General features: G+C 39.5%; 1 protein-coding gene across 1 annotated transcript in view; it reads right to left on the bottom strand.

The window, feature by feature from the left end:
• IL1RAPL2 (interleukin 1 receptor accessory protein like 2) overlaps positions 1-20,096 on the bottom strand; it is a 626,232-nt gene that overhangs the window by 538,721 nt on the left and 67,415 nt on the right. The window contains exon 5 of the mRNA XM_032592069.1: positions 4,596-4,749. Coding sequence (XP_032447960.1) covers positions 4,596-4,749 — 154 coding nt within the window. The remainder of the gene's footprint in view (positions 1-4,595; positions 4,750-20,096) is intronic.

Raw genomic sequence — 20,096 nt, 5'->3', positions numbered from 1 at the left:
AGTTAGCATATAGTGAAACAATTATTTCAGCAGTAGATTTTTTAGTGCCTCTTACCCATTTAGTCTATCCCCCCCTCCCACAACTCTTCCCATAAGGGAGGGGGAAAACAGAAGAGACTCATAAATATGGAGAACAAACTGAGGGTTACCAGCCTTATATTTTGAATTATGAGAGGGCAACCTGTTTAATTGCTTTGTAATAACAAACATACAAAACACAGTATAACTTACATAAAACTTCAAATAAAAATAAATCTTCACAGAGCAATGTCTTGAACTTCCATACCAAGAAGCCATTTTGTTTCTATATCAGGCATAACACTTGAATTGTATGAATAAATACATAAACTTGATATCTTCGTATATGAATGATGACCACTGACCCAAGGATAATTTTGAATTATTTTTTTTCTCCAGCATGTGATACTCAGTGCATTTTTTACTTAAATGGTAAATGAAAAAAATTACTATTTCAGTCGCTGAGACTGCTTTATCCCTGCACTCCCTTGACAGATTTCCCTTGATGACCAAGGACTTATATATATATTTTTAATTTACATCCAAATTAGTTAGCATATAGTACAACAATGATTTCAGGAGTAGATTCCTTAATGCCTCTTACCTATTTAGCCCATCCACCCTCCCACAACCCCTCCAGTAACCCTGTTTGTTCTCCATGTTTAAGAGTCTCTTGTCCCCCTCCTTGTTTTTATATTATTTTTGCTACCCTTCCCTTATGTTCATCTGTTCTGTGTCTTAAGGTCCTCATATGATGTAAGTCATATGATATTTGACTTCCTCTAATTTCGCTTAGCATAATACCCTCTAGTTCCATCCACATAGTTGCAAATGGCAAGATTTCATTCTCTTTGATTGCCAAGGAATACTCCATTGTATATATATACCACATCTTCTCTATCCATTCATCCGTCGGTGGACATTTGGGCTCTTTTCATACTTTGGCTATTGTTGATAGCACTGCGATAAACACTGGGGTGCAGGTGAAGGACTTATATTTTCATGACAGCTCTTAGGAACTTAGGTAAAACAACTTGGGGCCTATGAAAAGAGTTTGGTGTGTGTGTGTGTGTGTGTGTGAGAGAGAGAGAGAGAGAGAGAGCAAGCACTAACATGCTCACAAGAAAAGCAAACCTGTGACTGACTTCTTTAGCATTATTCTCTCAGCTAGTGTTTCTCAAAGCATAATCCTTGGAAGGCATGCAACAGAATTACCTGGACAAGGCAAGTTTCCAATTTTAGAGATGTTGTGAATTAGAATCTGGAGGAGAGAGATGCAACCAGTATTTAAGGAGCCTCATTTTCATCCTATCTGGGTTCTTCCACATAATTTTGATGCACATTAAAGTTTGAAAACCTCTGGGAGGTAGAATTGAGGTGAAATTTTAAATCCATAGTTCAATTATACTAAAAGTTCAGGTCAAGTGAATAAACGCTTTGCAAAATACACAAAAGAAGAGCTCTAGCTCTGCTTTTCCAGAATCAAAAAAAGAAACTAAAAAAGCAAATGTGTTGTCACCATAACCCATTAGATGGGAGCATAAAAGGTTTATTGTTAACTTTATTCTGGCCCAACTTAAAATCCAAGCTAAATGCTATAAGGCTGCAAATTTTAGTAAATAACTCCCAATGGAAGTGCTTTGCAAACACCTGATAAGGATTGTGTGACTGGTCAAAGTGATGATGTTGCAAGGATCTGAGCATAGCCAGCTCACTTACTAATGATGTAAAACTGCCTGATTGACTCTTCTGCTTGGATGAGACAGGAAGTCTAGTTCACATTGAGGAAATCAGAAATCAACCAAAAGCATATCTTTGCTACCTGGAATTGGCCCAATATGGTAGTTATTTTGAAAGCTCATAGAGGAAAGGATGTACATTTCTAATCAAAAGAATAATTCAAACCTCCACAGAAGTTACTCTACAAATTCAGACTAAGTAGAACTGTCATGTATTAGGATACAGCATGAACTAAAACATACATGTTAGTTTCCTTTTTCTTAAGCTTTTATTTTTTTAATGTTGATTTATTATTTTTGAGGGAGGGACAGAGAGTACGAGAAGGGGAGGAACAGAGAGAGAGGGAGACACAGAATCTGAAGAGGCTTCAGGCTCTGAGCTGTCAGCACAGAGCCAGACGCAGGGCTGGAACTCACAAGCCATGAGTTCATGACCTAAGCCGAAGTCGGATGCTCAACCAACTGAGCCACCCAGGCACCCCATATATATGTTAACTTCTTTTTTTCTGTTTTATTTATTTATTTTTAAATATGAAATTTATTATCAAATTGGTTTCCATATAACAACACCCAGTGCTCATCCCAACAGGTGCCCTCCTCAATGTCCATCACCCACTTTCCCCTCCCTCCCAACCCCCCATCAACCCTCAGTTTATTCTCAGTTTTTAAGAGTTTCTTATGGTTTGGTTCCCTCCCTAATAATGAAGCAACAGAAAGACAAATAAAGGAACTGATCCCATTCACAATTGCACCAAGAACCATAAAATACCTAGGAATAAACCTAACCAAAGATGTGAAAGATATGTATGCTGAAAACTATAGAAAGCTTATGAAGGAAATTGAAGAAGATACAAAGAAATGGAAAAACATTCCATGCTCATGGATTAGAAGAATAAATATTGTTAAAATGTCAATATTAGTTTCTAATAAGATATTTTGTATTCCTTGTGTTAACATTCAGAATTTTGAAAAATACAAAACAAACTGCTGACTCCTAGGGATCAAAAACTTAATAAAATATGAGTTACAGCAATAAACCTACTCACCAAGTGTCACTACTTTGTAGACTGATTTTAACATTACCCCAAAAAGGTCAGTTAAACATAAACAAAAATAATATAGAAGGAAATCTGTATTCCTAACATTAGTGAGAGTATAATCAACGAACTAGTTGATGTCAACATTAGATAGTTAAACAGGTAATGCCCAAGTGCATCAGTCACAAGTGTTTTTTAATAGCCAAACAATAGTGTTTTATTGATAAAAGGTTACTTTCAATTGATACAAAATTGCTGTGTAAAATAAGTTTTCAAAATACATTTCTTTTTTAAAATTTTTAAATATTTATTTATTTTTAGAGGAAGCGAGAGAGACAGAGACAGAGTGTAAGTGGGGGAAGGGCAGAGAGAGAAGGAAATACAGAAGTTGAAGCAGGCTCCAGACTCTGAGCTGTCAGCACAGAGCCTGATGTGGGGTTCAAGCCCACAAACCATGAGATCATGACCTTAGCCAAAGTCAGATGTTTAACTGACTGACTAACCCAGGTGCCCCTCAAAATACATTTCTACAGGTAAAGATTATCTCTTAGTAAAAGCAATTATCTATAAAATAAAAGCATTTATTTAGATTTGGGCAGCACAACAAAGGGGGATTTTGAAGTGAGACAGGGTAGGACCACTTACATCCCTACATGATGACTTTTCACTGTAGCATAATGGTTAGTAGTCACAACCTGTAGGTTTAGGCACACTGTACAGAGTTTTTACCAAAAGAAAGTGCTCAGTGACTTTAGAGCATGTTTGTGCATGGCCAATTATTTGGATTATTTTGGCATTAACTATAGTAGTAAAAGCTGTTTAAAAGGTAGAGCTGGGGACACATGTGCAAGTGGTCAGTGGAAGCCCTGTGTATGCATCAGTCATAAGTGAATTAATGTAATCAATGTTACAATTGTCCGGATTATGTCAAATTTTACTATGGTTGAGATTTTATCCTCAATACAAATGTGTGTGTGAACACTTAAACACACACACAAACACACACACACCACATAAATCTAAAACATATATAAAAAGAAGAAAATTAGGCAAGGTTTGTTCAGGAACAATAGCAGGTAGACTTCTGTAATGAAGTTTCTTAAAGTCCATCACAAACATCATGAGGGATAACTTTTATGGTATTAAGTTCTGTCATATGTCTCTAAAAATTACTTTCTAACATTCTCCACCACATAAGAATATCCTGAGTTTCTCTCTTTTAGTATGAGTAGAATTACTAGCTTACACTTTACTTGTACTTCAGATTTAAAATACACACACACACACACACACACACACACACTATTTGTTTGGAGTTGCTCCATTTAAGAATAAGTAGAACCATATAACAACATCAGTCATTTATGAGTAATTTTGTATATGATATTTTAGATGCAGTCCAAGAAGACGTCATTCCAAAAGGCCAATAGAATATCATTCTGAGGCAGGCATTACCTACAAGGAGATTCCAAATATGGGTTAAGTCAACATTCTAAAGTGGTTCCAGTATATTTTTCTGAGATGCTTAGTAACAGCTAATGATATCTTGAAGAGCTAATAACCTTTCATAAAGGCAGATAACAGATATGCAGCAACTGGGCCCATGTTCCCTAAATCAATTGTCCAGATTCCATGTATTCTTTCCCAGTACAATTTACTAATAGAGAGCTTTCCAACCATTTGATTTGCATCCAGTTGTAAATTTGCCTCAAGTTCACTCTTTGTTTTGGAAACTCTTTCTTCCCATACCAAATTATATTTAAAAGTTCATTTGCCACAGTTTGGTAGAAGCAATTCTTACCTGTAACTTTCAATTCAGTTGTTCGTCTCACAAGTTTTCCTTCATACTTAAGTTCACAAGTGTAATTTCCTCCATCTTCTTCTTGAACTTCTTGGATTAGAAGAGCATTTCCTTTCTGTATTATTATGCTTCTCCACATTTTTGGCTTGCATTCCTACAGAGAAAATATTTGCAAGTAAGCAAAAAATTAAAATTCTCATCAAGTCCTAGTACTGGCAAGTTAGTACTTTCACTTGTTTGTGCTCTTCTCCTTAGTTTTCAAAATATATAACTAGAGTTAAGTCAATGACCAGAAAAAAAATATGAATGTCTCTTAATGTGTCCAGTTTAAATGTCACAACTATCAGCCTAAGAGTTACTTTGAAGGCCTGATCCCAAGTGTAGAAAATCTTTGGAGATATTCTGCCAAAATAGGAAAATATACAAGCTCCCCCAATACAAAAGACGTATAGCAGAACCTTAAAAGTAGGTAAATATCACTATAAAGCCCTGGTATTTTTTTTCCTATTTGACAGAGACATTTCCTAAGTGTCCAAAGAGAATAGTGTTCATTTAGCAACATAGTATAATACAAGGGAGTCTTAGGCATTGTTAAACATTCATAACAGGCTTTTATACTGGCAATGTAGTCTACAATGGTTTTATTAATTACCTCTTATAGTTAAAAACAAATGCTAATATTCCAGAGTCTCTCTCCCCATAGTCAAGAGATCCATTAGGTGGATGGGATAGGGGAAGGGTTCAAGAAAATTAGGCTTAAGCAGTACTCTAGAAATACAGCTAGGTAAAATTAGCATACATTTTGCCCTAGTAATGGAGAAATTTTCCACTTACTTTCTCAGTTCAGTGCTATATGACCAGAGAATAAGATTTGGGTTTGGAAGACAATTTTTCTATACTCCTAATGAGAATGTGAGGGAGTCTTGCTACTGGGATTGGACTTCTCTCAAAAGAAGTGTTTAAAACTTTTCCAGAGAATGACAAAAACATAACATGAACCAAGTAGGTAAGAATATTTAGCCAAGTGGCTTTGCCTTTTGGGAGATTTCTCAGACTACTTTGTAGATATTTTTCCAGTTTGTCTACTACCCATCTCAAATGTCCAACAAAAGTAGTGGCCAAAAGCTGCACAAACATCAAAAGGAGGTCTAAGGAATAGCCATGATTATTCAGCTATGCTAAGTAACCAAGGCAAAAATATTTTATCATCTAAACTCTGAATCTGTCAGCTAAGTCAATGAAGAAATGATTGTGAGGCAAATTATGTAAATAATTGTTAAGAGAACTTTCCACTTTTCCCACCATGGTATATACAACATCTCTTCTACCCCGCCTCCACTTCACCCCCCATTCCTGCCCTCCATACATACATCCTAAACATTCACATGAAGGTAGAATCAGTGCAGACTCTCAATCTCCAGCTCTGCATGGATGCACGTGTGTGTGTGTGTGTGTGTGTGTGTGTAAAATGCTTTGAGAGAAGGAGCACCCATTTATTAGTTTCTTACTGTAACAATTTTTTTATGATAGCAGGAGTTTTGACAACAAAACACAAAAACTGGCACTTAAGTTCACAGGTATAATATTTAAGAGATATACTTGCTTTATGTCCAATACAACTACCCACACACATTGTCAGAGAGTAAATAAAAGTAATACTATCTAGGGCATCTAGATATAAGGCTGTTTCACTCCCTAGGGTCTTTCCAAAGAACAGTTAAAGGTCTGTCTGAAATTATATTACACACCATGTCTGGTGAGGTTTATCACCTATATGAGATTTGCTTCTGAGTTAAACCTGGGGATATAAGGTTTCTGGGAAAATGAAGAAGATAGTCTGAACAGAAAGAAAAAAAAATAGTCCAGCTGCCACTATCGTCATACAATAATAATCCACAATTATTTTCGCATTGTTTCGAACTCTGATAGCCTCAGATTTCTAAAGAATCATTCTGAAGGTTATTAAACAAAAATATGGTCCCTTTGGGCATTTTGAGAGGAAAGGAAAATGAAAACTGAGCTGCTTTTCACTTTCACATAGCAGTGGTGGGGGTGGGCAAATTAGCCCACACACTTGTATTCAAAGACAAATGACGTTTTCTAATGTCATTTTTAGGGAAAGTCCATATGCAATTAGCTCTAACCATTTTCAATTTCTGTGCACACTGCTTTGATTTTTCCCCCAGGAAGTACAATGTAAAGAGTGTATAGAAGTTAGAAAATAAGCCCAATGAAGAACAGCCTGAAATCTCTACACGTTCTTTGGGCTAGATCGAGATAGCCCCAAGTGCTTTCCAAGTTACCATCTAGCCTTATAAAATATTACTTGTACCCAATATAGCTTTTTGAGTTTTTCTTTTAAACTGTGGTATAGGAAAATATTATCATCAGGTAATCTCCACCCTTCTGGAGCCAATGTAGTATAGATGAAAAGGCAAACTGCTGTCAGAGCAAAACAGCTCTAGGTCAATATCTGGGTTTCACCCAAGTTCTGTGGTCTCGGGCAAATTTGTTTAACTTCTTCAGGTATCAGTTTCTTACTCTGTATATGAGGATAATATACTACCATGTGAGAAGCCAGAGCCCAGAAGCTTGCAGAGTTTATTCATTACACTCTTGCTGGGCAGCACTATATGATGGTAATCCAGCACAGAGAATACATTCCATCCCTAAACTTTCACAATCCTGGATTATGTCTCCTCCAAACCTCCAGCTCTCCTTGGTGAAAACTGGTGCTAACTTACTAATCAGATGAAAACAAATCCTCACCAATTGGTTAACTATCTCCAGGAACACAATACTTTAACCCACTGAAAATGTATAGCTCCTAAGAGACCACTCCAAAATTAATCCCAGAAGGTGGGTACAGAAACTATATTTTGTTCAGAAGAGTCTTATAGAAGACCATTGCCCCCACAAACCCATCTTTTATAAAGTTACCTCATTGGCTATTCTGCAGATATCTGGGTACCTACATCAAACCTCATAAGTCTTTTATGCTTTTTACTCCATTATTTGCAGTATTTCTCCCTCAAACTGCTGGCTGCTAGGCTTACTACTGTCATTGTTTCTCTCCTGTGCCCAATCTTCCCATGACCTCTTTCCTAGTGAACAGGTACAATTGCCATACCTCATTGTTCCAAACCTGCTTAATTTTGAGTCTCTTAAGTAAAGAAATTTGAATCATGTAAGTCAAGTCTCAAGATGGTTGTTTACCTGAGACAAGGAAAAACCACCAAAGCCTCAAATATGAGCAGGCCCCTAATACTGTTCTCAGTGTGTAATTCCTCTATTATTTAATGCCCCTGACACTATTAAAATAAACTTCATCGAGTCAAAGGTTTTGCTGAGGGCTAGACTTGCTAGAAGTACCCAAGTTCAACAAATAGCTCCAGTTTTTGGCCTGGCTGATCCCTCATAGAGCAGTTTGCTGTAGGACCTCCTTGTTCAGTCAAAATAATGTCAGCCCTTACAGCCCAGCTTCCTTCCCTCCCTCCCACCCTTCCTGAGTGGCAGATGCCACTTGCCAGCATCTTCTAGGTTGGGAGCCCAGGATGTTCACCAGAAACATCTGTTACCAAGCTTCTTGAAGTAACTTGTTGCCAGCCATATCTGGATCTTAGAATTTCCACCCTGTGTTGGTTGGCCATCTGGATGTCTTCTTTGAAAAAGTCATGTCTTTTGCCCATTTCTTCACTGGATTATTTGTTTTTTTGGGTGTTGAGTTGGATAAGTTCTTTATAAATTTTGGATACTAACCCTTTATCTGATATGTCATTTGCAAATATCTTCTCCCATTCCATCGGTTGCCTTTTAGTTTTGCTGATTGTTTCCTTTGCTGTACACAAGCATTTTATTTTGATGAGGTCCTAATAGTTCATTTTTGCTTTTGTTTCCCTTGCCTCTGGAGACCTGTTGAGTAAGAAGTTGCTGTGGTCAAGATCAAAGAGGTTTTTGCCTGCTTTCTCCTCGAGGATTTTGATAGCTTCCTTTCTCACATTTAGGTCTTTAATCCATTTTGGGTTTATTATTGTGTATGGTACAAGAAAGTGGTCCAGGTTCATTCTTCTGCATGTCACTGTCCAGTTTTCCCAGCACCACTTGCTGAAGGGACTGTCTTTATTCCACTGGATATTCTTTCCTGCTTTGTCAAAGATTAGTTGGCCATACATTTGTGGGTCCATTTCTGGGCTTTCTATTCTATTCCATTGATCTGAGTGTCTGTTTTTGTGCCAGTACCATACTGTTTTGATGATTATAGCTTTGTAGTACAGCTTGAAGTCTGGGATTGTGATGCCTTCTGATTTGGTTTTCTTTTTCAAGATTGCTTTGGCTATTCGGGGTCTTTTCTGGTTCCATACAAATTTTAGGATTATTTGTTCTCATCACTCATCATCAGGGAAATTCAAGTCAAAACCACAATGAGATACCACCTCACACCTGTCAGAATTGCTAACAACTCAGGTAACAACAGATGTTGGCGAGGATGTGGAGAAAGAGGATTTCTTTTGTACTGCTGGTGAGAATGCAAACTGGTGCAGCCACTCTGGAAAACAGTATGGAAGTTTCTCAAAAAATTAAAAATACAAGTACCCTACGACCCAGAAATTGCACTACTAGGTATTTATCCAAGGGATACAGGTATGCTGTTTTGGAGGGGCACATGCACCCCAATGTTTATAGCAGCACTGTCAACAACAGCCAAAGTATGGAAAGAGCCGAAATGTCTATTGATGGATGAATGGAAAGAAGATGTGGTATATGTATGTGTGTGTGTGTATATATATATATATATATATATATATATATATATAATGGAGTATTACTCGGCAATCAAAACGAATGAAATATTGCCATTTGCAAGATGGAACTTGAGGGGTGGATGGAACTAGAGGGTAATACGCTAAGCGAAATTAGTCAGAGAAAGATGAATATCATATGATTTCACTCATATGAGGACTTTAAGACACAGAACAAATGAACACAAGGGATGGGAAGAAAAAAGAATATAAAAGCAGGGAGGGGGACAAAACATAAGACTTTTTTTTTTTAATGTTTATTTATTTTTGAGAGAGAGACAGAGCATGAGTGGAGGAGGGTAGAGAGAGAGAGGGAGACACAGAATCCAAGGCAGGCTCCAGGCTCCAAGCTGTCAGCAAGAGCCAGACGCGGGCTCAAACTCACGGACGGTGAGATCATGACCTGAGCTGAAGTCGGACGCTCAACCGACTGAGCCACCAGGCGCCCCAGATAAGACTCTTAAATATGGAGAACAAACAGAGGGTTACTAGACGGGTTGTGGGAGGGGGATGGGCTAAATGGGTAAGGGACATTAAGGAATCTACTCCTGAAATCATTGTTTCACTATATGCTAATTAAATTGGATGTAAATTAAAAAAAGTAAAATTAAAAAAAAAACAATTTCCACACTGAAATATTCACCAATATATTCACAGTACATTTCTGAGATATCATCATCATACCCACAGGTATTTTTGAATCAGTTTGATTTGTTGGCCATGGACATTTCAATTATATTCAGAGCACAGAACTCATTTCTCATGGCAAGAACACTAGGAAGATTAATTTAAATATTTATTCTGATTCTGAAGTTCAGACACAAAGTAGTTGTGCAACCACAGACCAATCATATAACCTCTGTCCTCAAGGGCACCTAATACTCATCCCCTCAGACCAAATTTCTCCCCTTTCCCCTGGAGACTGGACTATTTCATACAGCATCTAGGCAGTTGCCTAAAAATCTATAGGGAACGTGATCTTTCTTCAAATTAAAGATGGAAGACATAGGAGCACAATTGTGAATTAGGTATCAACTTTGCCCTTTTCAGTCCTACCTCTACTCCAAATTCATAGGATAACAAACTTCAGAAAGTCTTTCCCCTTCCTAGCTCTATTTCTCCAACTTTCTCTCTTCATATTCTTAATGTAGAAGGCAGTACCCCACAGTGATTAAAGTATAAGGCCTAGACTCAAATACTTGGTTTGGAATCCCAAGTTGTATTCTCTTGAGCATGCTACTTAATTGATCTTAGCCTTAATTTTTTCATCTATTAAAAAAGTGGTGATAGGGGGTGCCTAGTCATTTAAGCATCCAACTCTTGATTTCAGCTCAGGTCATAATCTCATGGTTTGTGAGTTCAAGCCCCTCATAGGGCTCTGCGCTTATAGCACAGAGCCTGCTTGGGATTCCCTCTCTCCCCTCTCCTGCTCACTCTTTTTTTTTCTCTCTCTCAAAATAAATAAACTTTTAAAAAGTGGTGATAATATTTACCAATATGGGTGATTATGAGGAATAAATGAGGTGATGCATATAAATGCTCTGTATTATAGAGCATAACATGATAAAAAACTATAAATATTAACTATTATTCTATTATTATTACTACCCTCATAACTCTGCCTTCAGATTACATACATTCCTATTATGACATGTTAATGACTGTCAGGAGTTAATGTGATTCACATTTCTATGGAGATCTGGAGACAATTCAAAAGACAATTCAAAGTTATAATTCCAATTCAGGGGTTGACTTCCAGTTTCTGATTCAACATGCAAAGGCTTGGAAAGTTTCACTACCATCCACACAACAAGAAAAAAAGCTGAACAAACTGGAAGTCAACTACCCTTCTTATATCCATCAGACAATTGAGGTGACAGTGAAAATCACTGTCCTAGAAACTGGAGAGACAGGTGAGTACAAAGAATCACAGCTTACTGGGAACTGAAGCAGACACAGGAGTCAGAAACTAGTAGGAACAGTTAAAGGGTAATTGACTAATTTCTGAAGACTGTGAACTGGCTTGATACAAAAACAAAACAAAAAAAAAACCCTTGGTGGCCCAGTCTTGTGGGCCACTTTTAAAAGGTTTGCCTCCAGGAACCCCACCAGGTTATTAGCATGGAAACCAGAGAAAAAAATCCCCTTATGCTTTTGGTATAGGAAGGAAAAGGTAACCATTTTGAAATATACCCAAAGAGCTCTGTTCTCCTTGACAATGGCCTGTCCTCAAAGAATATGGGAAAAGGGAAATACCCAGTGTCAGCCCCCTTTAGCTTTTGAAGGAAAATAGCTAGCTCCAGCTCCCTCTATCATTCCTGTCTCATCTAATGGAGAGAAGCTGAAAAGCACTTGTGATGGCCACAGCCCAGGGACAGAGTTCACTAAAACATGGAAATCTAACCATAAGATTACAGAATGTTTTCCCTTACCCTACACCTTACTATCATATCAACAGGGTTCCTGTATAACATAAGGATATTACAGCTAAAATAACTGCACGATTCAGTCCTTACTTAAGAGGAAGTCTCTAGGAAAACCCAGAGATAATAGAGGAAAGAAAAACAAGGACACCAGAGGGAATTTTAGCCTCTAGTACCTACAACTAGAGCAAGGAGTCAATACAGCCTAACTCTTAGCTAGATAAATGTAAAAACCTCATATTAAAGGCCTGTTAATTCAGTTCCTTTTACCAAGTACATAATGCTTGGCTTTCAACAGAAATTTACATGGTGTACTAAAAGACAAAAACAGCAACAACAACAACAACGACAATGACAACAAAAACAGCACGATTTGAAAAGAAAGAACAAGCATTAGAACCAGACTGAGGTATAGCAGAAAAATTGGAATTACCTGTCTGAGAATTTAAAATAAGTATGATTAATATGTTAATGGTCCTAATGGTAATAGTGGACAACATGTAAGAACAGAAGAGAGATGTAAACTCTTTAAAAATAATAAAAAGAGAAATACTAGAGACAAAAACACTATAACAGACATAAAGAATGCCTTTGATAGGCTTTTTAATAGTATTTTTTTACTACAATTTATTGTCAAGTTGGGTAACATACAGTGTATATGGTGTGCTCTTGGTTTTGGGGGTAGATTCTCATGGTTCATCACTTACATACAACACCCAGTGCTCATCCCAAGTGCCCTCCTCAATGCCCATCACCCATTTCCCCCCTCCTTCCCCATCAACCCTAAGTTTGTTCTCTGTACTTAAGAGTCTCATATGGTTTGCCTCCCTCCCTCTCTGATTGTAACTATTTCTTTTCCCCTTCCCTTACCCCATATTCTATTAAGTTTCTCAAGATCCAGATATGAGTGAAAACATATTATATCTGCCTTTCTCTGACTGAATTATTTCACTTAACAAAATACCCTTCAATTCCATCCAAGTTGCTACAAATGGCAGGATTTCATTTTTTTCTCATTGCGAAGTAGTATTCCATTGTGTATACAAACCACATCTTCTTTATCCATTCATCACTTGATGGATGTTTAGGCTCTTTCCATAATTTGACTATTGTTGAAAGTGCTGCTATAAATATTGGGGTACATGTGCCGCTATGAATCAGCACTGCTGTATCCTTTGGATAAATTCCTAGTATTGTTATTGCTGGGTCATAGGAAAGTACTATTTTTAGTTTTTTGTTTTTTTTTTTCAGGAAACTCCAGACTGTTTTCCAAGGCGGCTGCACCAGTTTGCATTCCCACCAACAGTGCAAGAGGGTTCCCATTTCTTCATATCCTTGTCAGCATCTGTTGTCTTCTGAGTTGTTAATTTTAGCTACTCTGGTATGAGGTGGTATCTCAGTGTGGTTTTCATTTGTATTTCCTTGCTGATGAGTGATATTGAGCATCTTGTGATGTCTGTTGGCCATCTGGATGTCTTCTTTGGAAAAGTGTCTACTAGAGATAAAAACACTATAACAGACATAAAGAATGCATTTGGTAGGCATTTTAATAAACTGGGCATGGTGAAAAGAAAAAAAATCAGTGAGTTTGAAGGTATGTCAATAATAACTTCCCAAACTGATGAGCAAAACGAAAGAAGAATTAAAAAAAAAAAAAAAAAGAACATCTGAGTGTTAGTGTATTGGAAGATGGCGGCATAGGAGAACGCTGGGCTCACCTTGTCCTGCTGATCACTTAGATTCTATCCACATTGGCCTAAATAACCCAGAAAACCACCAGAAGAAAAACAGAACAGACTCTCTGGAGCCAAGCGTAGACAAGAGGCCCATAGAAGAGGCTAGGGAGGGCAGACAGGCGGTGCATGCTACATGGACTGGCAGGAGGGAGCCGGGCAGTGCAGGGGCAGCCCACCGGGCAAGGGAGAGCCCCCGAAGTATGGCTTGCAAAGCGGAGTGGCCAGATTCTGTGAGTTCTGACAGCCAGCGGGACTTAATATCTGGAATGTTAAAGGTCAACATCCCTGCTCTTGGAGAGCAGGGAAGGCAAGAGAATGCTGGGAGGGAGGGTTGCTGAGCCCCGGAAGACAGAGCTCAGCTCGGTGGGGGAACAAAGGTGCTGGCAAGTGCCATTTGCCTCTCCCACCCCCCAGCCGAAATTCCAAAGGGAACCAGTTCCCATCGCCAAACTTGCTTACATCACGCAAACACCCAACGCTGTGCTTCTGTGGATCCATCCCTCCGATGGACCTGTCTCCCTCCCGGTGTGGAGGGCCCTTCCCGCAAGGGACCACCAAGGGCAAAGCTAGCTAAGCCTGCCCCTCCCACCCCTGTGCACCTTGCAGATCCACCCCATCTGATATGCCTTTGGCCAGTTCCCATCAAAGCAGCACCACAAGCCTGGCAGTATGCAAGTAGCCCAGACAGGGGCCACACCACTCCACAGTGAGTCCTGCTCTTGGGAGAGGGGAAGATAATGTACATTCCAGTCTCACTGTGTCCCCAGCAGTGGGCTGGGGGCAGACATCTGGTGTGACTGCTGCCCCGCCCAACAACACAAGTTTCTCCTGACAGCATGGGGGAAGTGCCCTGTAGTTTGGAGCTACCACAGGGACTAGCCAAAATGACTAAATGGAAGAATTCTCCTCAAAAGAAACTCCAGGAAGTACCAACAGCTAACGAATTGATCAAAAACGATTTAAGCAATATAATGGAACAAGAATTTAGAATAGTAGTCATAAAATTAATCACTGGGCTTGAAAAAAGCATAGAGGATAGCAGAGAATCTATTGCTACAGAGATCAAAGGACTAAGAAATGGTCATGAGGAGCTAAAAAATGGTATCAATGAGGTGCAAAATAAAATGGAGGTGGCCATACACCCTACTAAACACCCTACTAAAGAATGAATGGGTCAAGGGAAGATGGCAGCATAGGAGGACCCTGGGCTCACTGCGCGTCCTGCTGATCACTTAGATTCCACCTACACCTGCCTAAATAATCCAGAAAACCACCAGAGGAGTAGCAGAACAGAGTCTCCAGAGCCAAGCGCAGACGAGAGGCCAACAGAAGAGTGTAGGAAGGGTGGCAAGGTGGTGCGCGCTCCACTGACTGGCAGGAGGGAGCACGGGCAGAGGGGCAGCTCGGCAGCCAAGCAGATCCCCCGAGTCTGGCTTGCAAAAGCAGAGGGGCCGGATGGAGTGTGTTCCAACAGCAAGCAGGACTTAGCATCTGGGAGGTCATAAGTTAACAGCTCTGCTCCGAAACCGGGAAGGCTGGAGGACAAAGGGAGGGAGAGTTGCGGAGCCCCAGGACAACAGAGCTCAGTTTGGCGGGGAACGAAGGCATTCTCCAGCGCCATCTCCCTCCCCCATCCCCCAGCCAAAATCCCAAAGGGAACCAGTTCCTGCCAGGGAACTTGCTCGCTCCGCGCAAACACCCAACTCTGTGGTTCTGAGGAGCCACCCCTCCGGCAGCGGGTCTGACTCCCTCCAGCTGCCACAGGGCCCCTCCTGAAGTGGATCACCTAAGGAGAAGCGAGCTAAGCCTGCCCCTCCTGCCCCCGTGCACCTTGCCTACCCAGCCCAGCTAATACGCCAGATCCCCAGCACCACAAGCCTGGCAGTGAGCAAGTAGCCCAGACAGGCCACACCACCCCACAGTGAATCCCGCCCCTAGGAGAGGGGAAGAGAAGTCACACACCAGTCTGACTGTGGCCCCAGCTGTAGGCTGGGGGCAGACATCAGGTCTGACTGCGGCCCCGCCCACCAAATCCAGTTATACACCACAGCACAGGGGAAGTGCCCCCCAGTACCGCATCACTCCAGGGACTATCCAAAATGACCAAACGGAAGAATTCCCCTCAGAAGAATCTCCAGGAAATAACAACAGCTAATGAACTGATCAAAAAGGATTTAAATAATATAACAGAAAGTGAATTTAGAATAATAGTCATAAAATTAATCGCTGGGCTTGAAAACAGTATACAGGACAGCAGAGAATCTCTTGCTACAGAGATCAAGGGACTAAGGAACAGTCACAAGGAGCTGAAAAACCCTTTAAACGAGATGCAAAGTAAAATGGAAATGTCCACGGCTCGGATTGAAGAGGCAGAGGAGAGAATAGGTGAACTAGAAGATAAAATTATGGAAAAGAGGAAGCTGAGAAAAAGAGAGATAAAAAAATCCAGGAGTATGAGGGGAAAATTAGAGAACTAAGTGATACACTAAAAAGAAATAATATACGCATAATTGGTATCCGAGAGGAGGAAGAGAGAGGGAAAGGGGCTGAAGGTGTACTTGAAGAAATAATAGCTGAGAACTTCCCTGATCTGGGGAAGGAAAAAGGCATTGAAATCCAAGAGGCACAGAGAACTCCCTTCAGACGTAACTTGAATCGATCTTCTGCACAACATATCATAGTGAAACTGGCAAAATACAAGGATAAAGAGAAAATTCTGAAAGCAGCAAGGGATAAACATGCGCTAACATATAAAAGGAGACCTATAAGACTCGTGACTGATCTCTCTTTGAAACTTGGCAGGCCAGAAAGTGTTGGCACGAGATCTTCAATGTGATTAACAGAAAAAATGTGCAGCCAAGAATCCTTTATCCAGCAAGTCTGTCATTTAGAATAGAAGGAGAGATAAAGGTCTTCCCAAATAAACAAAAACTGAAGGAATTCGTCACCACTAAACCAGCCCTAGAAGAGATCCTAAGGGGAATCCTGTGAGACAAAGTACCAGAGACATCACTACAAGCATAAATCATACAGACATCACAATGACTCTAAACCCATATCTTTCTATAATAACACTGAATGTAAATGGATTAAATGCGCCAACCAAAAGACATAGGGTATCAGAATGGATAAAAAAACAAGACCCATCTCTTTGCTGTCTACAAGAGACTCATTTTAGACCTGAGGACACCTTTAGATTCAGAGTGAGGGGATGGAGAAATATTTATCATGCTACTGGAAGCCAAAAGAAAGCTGGAGTAGCCATACTTATATCAGACAAACTAGACTTTAAATTAAAGGCTGTAACAAGAGATGAAGAAGGGCATTATATAATAATCACAAGGTCTATCCATCAGGAAGAGCTAACAGTTATAAATGTCTATGCACCGAATACGGGAGCCCCCAAATATATAAAACAATTACTCATAAACAAAAGCAACCTAATTGATAAGAATGTGGTAATTACAGGGGACTTTAACACTCCACTTACAGACATGGATAGATCATCTAGACACACGGTCAATAAAGAAACAAGGGCCCTGAATGAGACATTGGATCAGATGGACTTGACAGATATATTTAGAACTCTGCATCCCAAAGCAACAGAATATATTTTCTTCTCGAGTGCACATGGAACATTCTCCAAGATAGATCATATACTGGGTCACAAAACAGCCCTTCAGAAGTATACAAGAATTGAAATTATACCATGCATACTTTCAGACCAGAATGCTATGTAGCTTGAAATCAACCACAGGAAAAAGTCTGGAAAACCTCCAAAAGCATGGAGGTTAAAGAACACCCTAGTAAACAATGAGTGGGTCAACCAGGCAATTAGAGAAGAAATTAAAAAATATATGGGAACAAGCGAAAATGAAAATACAACAATCCAAACGCTTTGGGATGCAGCGAAGGCAGTCCTGAGAGAAAAATACATTGCAATCCAAGCCTATCTCAAGAAACAAGAAAAATCCCAAATACAAAATCTAACAGCACACCTAAAGGAAATAGAAGCAGAACAGCAAAGACACCCTAAACCCAGCAGAAGAAGAGAAATAATAAAGATCAGAGCAGAAATAAACAATATAGAATCTAAAAAAACTGTAGAGCAGATCAACGAAACCAAGAGTTGGTTTTTTGAAAAAATAAACAAAATTGACAAACCTCTAGCCAGGCTTCTCAAAAAGAAAAGGGAGAGGACCCAAATAGATAAAATCATGAATGAAAATGGAATGATTACAACCAATCCCTCAGAGATACAAACAATTATCAGGGAATACTATGAAAAATTATATGCCAACAAATTGGACAACCTGGAAGAAATGGACACATTCCTGAACACCCACACTCTTCCAAAACTCAATCAGGAGGAAATAGAAAGCTTGAACAGACCCATAACCAGCGAAGAAATTGAATCGATTATCAAAAATCTCCCAATAAATAAGAGTCCAGGACCAGATGGCTTCCCAGGGGAGTTCTACCAGACATTTAAAGCAGAGATAATACCTATCCTTCTCAAGCTATTCCAAGAAATAGAAAGGGAAGGAAAACTTCCAGACTCATTCTATGAAGCCAGTATGACTTTGATTCCTAAACCAGACAGAGACCCAGTAAAAAAAGAGAACTACAGGCCAATATCCCTGATGAATATGGATGCAAAAATTCTCAATAAGATACTAGCAAATCGAATTCAACAGCATATAAAAAGAATGATTCACCATGATCAAGTGGGATTCATTCCTGGCATGCAGGGCTGGTTCAACATTCGCAAATCAATCAACGTGATCCATCACATTAACAAAAAAAAAAGAGAAGAACCATATGATCCTGTCAATCGATGCAGAAAAGGCCTTTGACAAAATCCAGCACCCTTTCTTAATAAAAACCCTTGAGAAAGTCGGGATAGAAGGAACATACTTAAAGGTCATAAAAGCCATTTATGAAAAGCCCACAGCTAATATCATCCTCAACGGGGAAAAACTGAGAGCTTTTTCCCTGAGATCAGGAACACGACAGGGATGCCCACTCTCACCGCTGTTGTTTAACATAGTGCTGGAAGTTCTAGCATCAGCAATCAGACAACAAAAGGAAATCAAAGGCATCAAAATTGGCAAAGATGAAGTCAAGCTTTCGCTTTTTGCAGATGACATGATATTATACATGGAAAATCCGATAGACTCCACCAAAAGTCTGCTAGAACTGATACATGAATTCAGCAAAGTTGCAGGATACAAAATCAATGTCCAGAAATCAGTTGCATTCTTATACACTAACAATGAAGCAACAGAAAGACAAATAAAGAAAATGATCCCATTCACAATTGCACCAAGAAGCATAAAATACCTAGGAATAAATCGAACCAAAGATGTAAAGGATCTGTATGCTGAAAACTATAGAAAGCTTATGAAGGTAATTGAAGAAGATTTAAAGAAATGGAAAGACATTCCCTGCTCATGGATTGGAAAAATAAATATTGTCAAAATGTCAATACTACCCAAAGCTATCTACACATTCAATGCAATCCCAATCAAAATTACACCAGCATTCTTCTCGAAATTAGAACAAGCAATCCTAAAATTCATATGGAACCACAAAAGGCCCCGAATAGCCAAAGGAATTTTGAAGAAGAAGACCAAAGCAGGAGGCATCACAATCCCAGACTTTAGCCTCTACTACAAAGCTGTCATCATCAAGACAGCATGGTATTGGCACAAAAACAGACACACAGACCAATGGAATAGAATAGAAACCCCAGAACTAGACCCACAAACGTATGGCCAACTCATCTTTGACAAAGCAGGAAAGAACATCCAATGGAAAAAAGACAGCCTCTTTAACAAATGGTGCTGGGAGAACTGGACAGCAACATGCAGAAGGCTGAAACTAGACCACTTTCTCACACCATTCACAAAAATAAACTCAAAATGGATAAAGGACCTAAATGTGAGACAGGAAACCATCAAAACCTTAGAGGAGAAAGCAGGAAAAGACCTCTCTGACCTCAGCCGTAGCAATCTCTTACTCGACACATCCCCAAAGGCAAGGGAATTAAAAGCAAAAGTGAATTACTGGGACCTTATGAAGATAAAAAGCTTCTGCACAGCAAAGGAAACAACCAACAAAACTAAAAGGCAACCAACGGAATGGGAAAAGATATTTGCAAATGACATATCGGACAAAGGGCTAGTATCTAAAATCTATAAAGAGCTCACCAAACTCCACACCCGAAAAACAAATAACCCAGTGAAGAAATGGGCAGAAAACATGAATAGACACTTCTCTAAAGAAGACATCCAGATGGCCAACAGGCACATGAAAAGATGTTCAGCGTCGCTCCTTATCAGGGAAATACAAATCAAAACCACACTCAGGTGTCACCTCACGCCAGTCAGAGTGGCCAAAATGAACAAATCAGGAGACTATAGATGCTGGAGAGGATGTGGAGAAACGGGAACCCTCTTGCACTGTTGGTGGGAATGCAAATTGGTGCAGCCGCTCTGGAAAGCAGTGTGGAGGTTCCTCAGAAAATTAAAAATAGACCTA

This window comes from Lynx canadensis, chromosome X, assembly GCF_007474595.2.
Source record: "Lynx canadensis isolate LIC74 chromosome X, mLynCan4.pri.v2, whole genome shotgun sequence".
NCBI classification, from domain to species: domain Eukaryota; kingdom Metazoa; phylum Chordata; class Mammalia; order Carnivora; family Felidae; genus Lynx; species Lynx canadensis.
This window is presented reverse-complemented; position numbering and strand designations above follow the sequence as displayed.